The sequence below is a fragment of the Oryctolagus cuniculus genome, chromosome 1 (assembly GCF_051225735.1).
Source record: "Oryctolagus cuniculus isolate XC-2025 breed Fujian yellow rabbit chromosome 1, ASM5122573v1, whole genome shotgun sequence".
NCBI classification, from domain to species: Eukaryota; Metazoa; Chordata; class Mammalia; order Lagomorpha; family Leporidae; genus Oryctolagus; species Oryctolagus cuniculus.
Window position 1 is genome coordinate 184,583,649 of NC_142867.1, and position 3,485 is coordinate 184,587,133.

At 43.6% G+C, this 3,485-nt stretch overlaps 1 protein-coding gene across 1 annotated transcript; it reads right to left on the reverse strand.

The window, feature by feature from the left end:
* On the reverse strand, positions 1-645 carry LOC100355912 (interferon alpha-10-like). Its single transcript, XM_002708065.3, has one exon. It carries the CDS (start codon positions 568-570, stop codon positions 1-3), a length of 570 nt encoding a protein of 189 aa, XP_002708111.2. The 5' UTR covers positions 571-645.
* Between the last annotated feature and the right edge of the window lie 2,840 nt (positions 646-3,485).

Here is a 3,485-nt window from a genome sequence, read left to right on the forward strand (position 1 = left end):
TCATTCCTTGCTCCAAATTCTTTCTTGCCAGATTCTTGATAAAGAGACGGCTCTCCTGGCTTCTGCTCTGACAACCTCCCAAGCACAAGGGCTGTATTGCTTCTCTGCCAGATAGACAGCAATTCCTTGGAAGTATTTCCTCACAGCCCATGCGGAGTCCTCATGCTTCAGGGCCGTCTCCTCCGCCCCCGCTCCCTGCATCATGCAGACCTCCAGGTCACTCTGCTGCTCGAAGAGTCCAGTGCAGAGTCTGTCCAGGAGGGCCTTGTCCCAGGCAGCAGACGCCTCCTTGGTGCTGAACAGGTTGAGGAGCTGCTGGGTCATCTCGTGGAGCACAGAGATGGCCTGTGCCCTCTGGGCCTGGTGTCCACCCAACTCCTCCAGGGGGCACTGAAAGTCATGTCTGTCCTGCAAGCAGGAGAGAGGGGAGACTCTCCTCATTTGTCCCAGGAGCATGGAGGACCTCCCGTCACTGAGGCTGTGGGTCTGAGGCAGATCACAGCCCAGAGAGCAGAGGGACTTGGAGCTGAGCACCAGCAGGGCCAGCAGCGAAGAGAAGGGCAAGGCCATGGGGGATCTTGCAGATGCTGCTGGCCTGGCTGAGGTGGCTGATCAGAGCCTCGGCCTCTAGGTTCTCTGAAGACCTTGCTCTGCTCAAGTGCCTTAAATAGGGGACGCGCTACTTTCCTTTTTCTGAATGCCTTCTCTTCACTTTCTACTTCTCTTTTTGCTTTCCTTTGTGCACTCAGCATGGGTTTACAGTCACGTTTCTTATCATTGTTTTATTATTGCCTACTTTCCCCTGCCCCCACAGCCTTTTCAGAATTTATTTTTCCTGATTGACAATCAGAATAAATGTTAATAAAACAGATATCCTGTATATCTATGTATGTACTCTATGTATCTCTTTATACATAAACATAAAATGTATTCAATGAATGCTTTCTATTGATTTCAGATTTAAGGATTAAAAAAATAAGCTGAAAGCTAAGTTTAAAAGCTATTGTAGAGTCAGCATTTGCCTAGGTTGTTAAGACACAGGTTAAGATACCTGTGTCCCTAGATGGAGTTCCTGGGTTCCAAATCTAGCTCAGTTCCTGGCAGCAGCTTATTAATAATCTGGAACCCCAAAGGCAGCAGGTGATGGCTCAAGCAATTGCATTCCTGCCTTCCATATGGGAGACCTAGATTGAGTTCCTGGTTCCTCACTCCTTTTAAACCTAGGGTGCCTGGGGGCATTTGTGGAGTGAAACTGTAGATGAGAGCTCTTTCTGTAACACTGTTTCTCAAATAAAATTTTTAAAAGTTAATTCAAAAACCTTAAAACTATTGATATTGAACTTTCTCACTAAATTTGAAATAAATTCAGTGTATTTACTTAACATATAGAATTACATTGAAAATTAAAATTTTCAAAATGCACAACAGTATTAACAATATACCAATAAAATAATACAAAAAGCATCAAAACTTTTTTGAGGAGGTGAAAATTTAAATTATGTTCACATTGCTTTCTGGTGCACTGAACTTTTTAAAAAGATTTATTTATTTGCAAGGTAGAGTGGCAGAGAGAAAAGGAAAGACACAAAGGAAGAGAGAGCTCTTCCATTCATTGGTTCATTCCCCAAATGGCCATAATAGCTGTGGCTGGGCCAGGCCAAAGCCGGAGCCTAGAATTCCATACCAAGCTGAATGTGAGTGGCAGGGTCCCAAGCACTTGGACCATCTTTTGCTACTTGCACAGGCGCATTAGCAGAGAGCTAGATCGGAAGCAGAGTGCTAGATCGGAAGCAGAACATCCAGGACTTGAACTAGTGCCCTGTACTGAGCTTCTAATTTTGCTTCATATGACAAAATAATTTTAACTTCAGTAGCTGCTAGGTATTCCTCCACATATTGTCAACACATTTCCTTTTCGGTAGTTGACATAGTTATTGTTCAGTTGAAAAACTCCAGAAGAATTAAATGATAAGATATAAGCTATTTGCACTAATTTTCATCCTACTTCACACTCAGAAGCAGTGAGGCCCAAACATCAGCAACATCCACAAGAGAGACACTGACAAAATTAACCAAAGGCTTCTTCAAATATGACTTGAAATCAACTAAATGATTAAAATCAAGTCTGCCATGAAGCCATTTTTCACCATATGTCTATGGCACCAGTCTGTACATTTTGTCTATCTGCTGTGAGCTCAGTGTCAATGCTTCTCAGGTGATACACAAGGAAAGCAAATGAGAAAAATGAATACCAAAAAATAAGGTTTTGCTTGATAGGACTGAGCTTTGGAAGATCAGAACTATTGTGATAGTTAAGATTTGTTCATACTCCAATAATTCATTTTCACACCCTAACGACACATATCATGCCCAACAAGAACATGTGATTTAGAAAATATCATCAATTTCAATCTTTCTTTATATATTTGCATTAAAATTAAAGTTTTGTAAGGTACTTTCATAAATCACCAACCCTGTTATTCAGAAAAAGAAAAACATCTTTGTCTTACATTCACAATTGGATAAATATTGAGTACTATATTGTGAGGCATTGACTTGCAGCCCTGATTTTCAACTCTGTATTTGATTTTTTATTTTGCATAGAAACTTGGGTTTCTATAGCCCTCTAGATTCCTACTCTTTGAGTGGTAGGATCTCTTTTGGTAAATGAACTCCTTATTATTGAACTCTGTCTTACTCTTTTTTCTCAGAGCAAGTTTCTGTATAAACACTCAATAATTAATTTTTCTTGAAGCAGTTTATCAGATGCTTCATCATGGACATAATTTGCTAGGATTTTTTTTTAATTTATTTATTTACTTGGAAGTCAGAGTTACATAGAGAGACAAGAGGTGGAGAGAAAGAGAGAGGTCTTCCATCCACGGATTCACTCCCCAATTGGCCGCAATGGCCGGAGCTTCGCTGATCAAAAGCCAGGAACCAGGAGCTTTCAGGTATCTCTCTCTCTTTTTTTTTTTTTTTTTAAATAGGCAGAGTGGACAGTGAGAGAGAGAGAGAGAGAAAGGTCTTCCTGTGCCTTTGGTTCACCCTCCAATGGCCGCCGCGGCTGGCGCGCTGTGGCCAGCGCACTGCACTGATCCGAAGGCAGGAGCCAGGTGCTTCTCCTGGTCTCCCATGGGGTGCAGGGCCCAAGCACTTGGGCCATCCTCCACTGCACTCCCGGGCCACAGCAGAGAGCTGGACTGGAAGAGGGGCAACCGGGACAGAATCCGGCGCCCCGACCAGGACTAGAACCCGGTGTGCCAGCGCTGCAAGGCGGAGGATTAGCCTATTGAGCCATGGTGCAGACCGCTCAGGTATCTCATATGGGTGCAGGGGCTCAAGGACTTGGGCCATCTTCTGCTGATTTCCTAGGCCATAGCAGAGAGCTGGATCAGAAGAGGAGCAGCCAAGACTCGAACCGACACCCATATGGGATGCTCACACTGTAGGTGGCGGCTTTACACCATAGCACAGGCCCAATT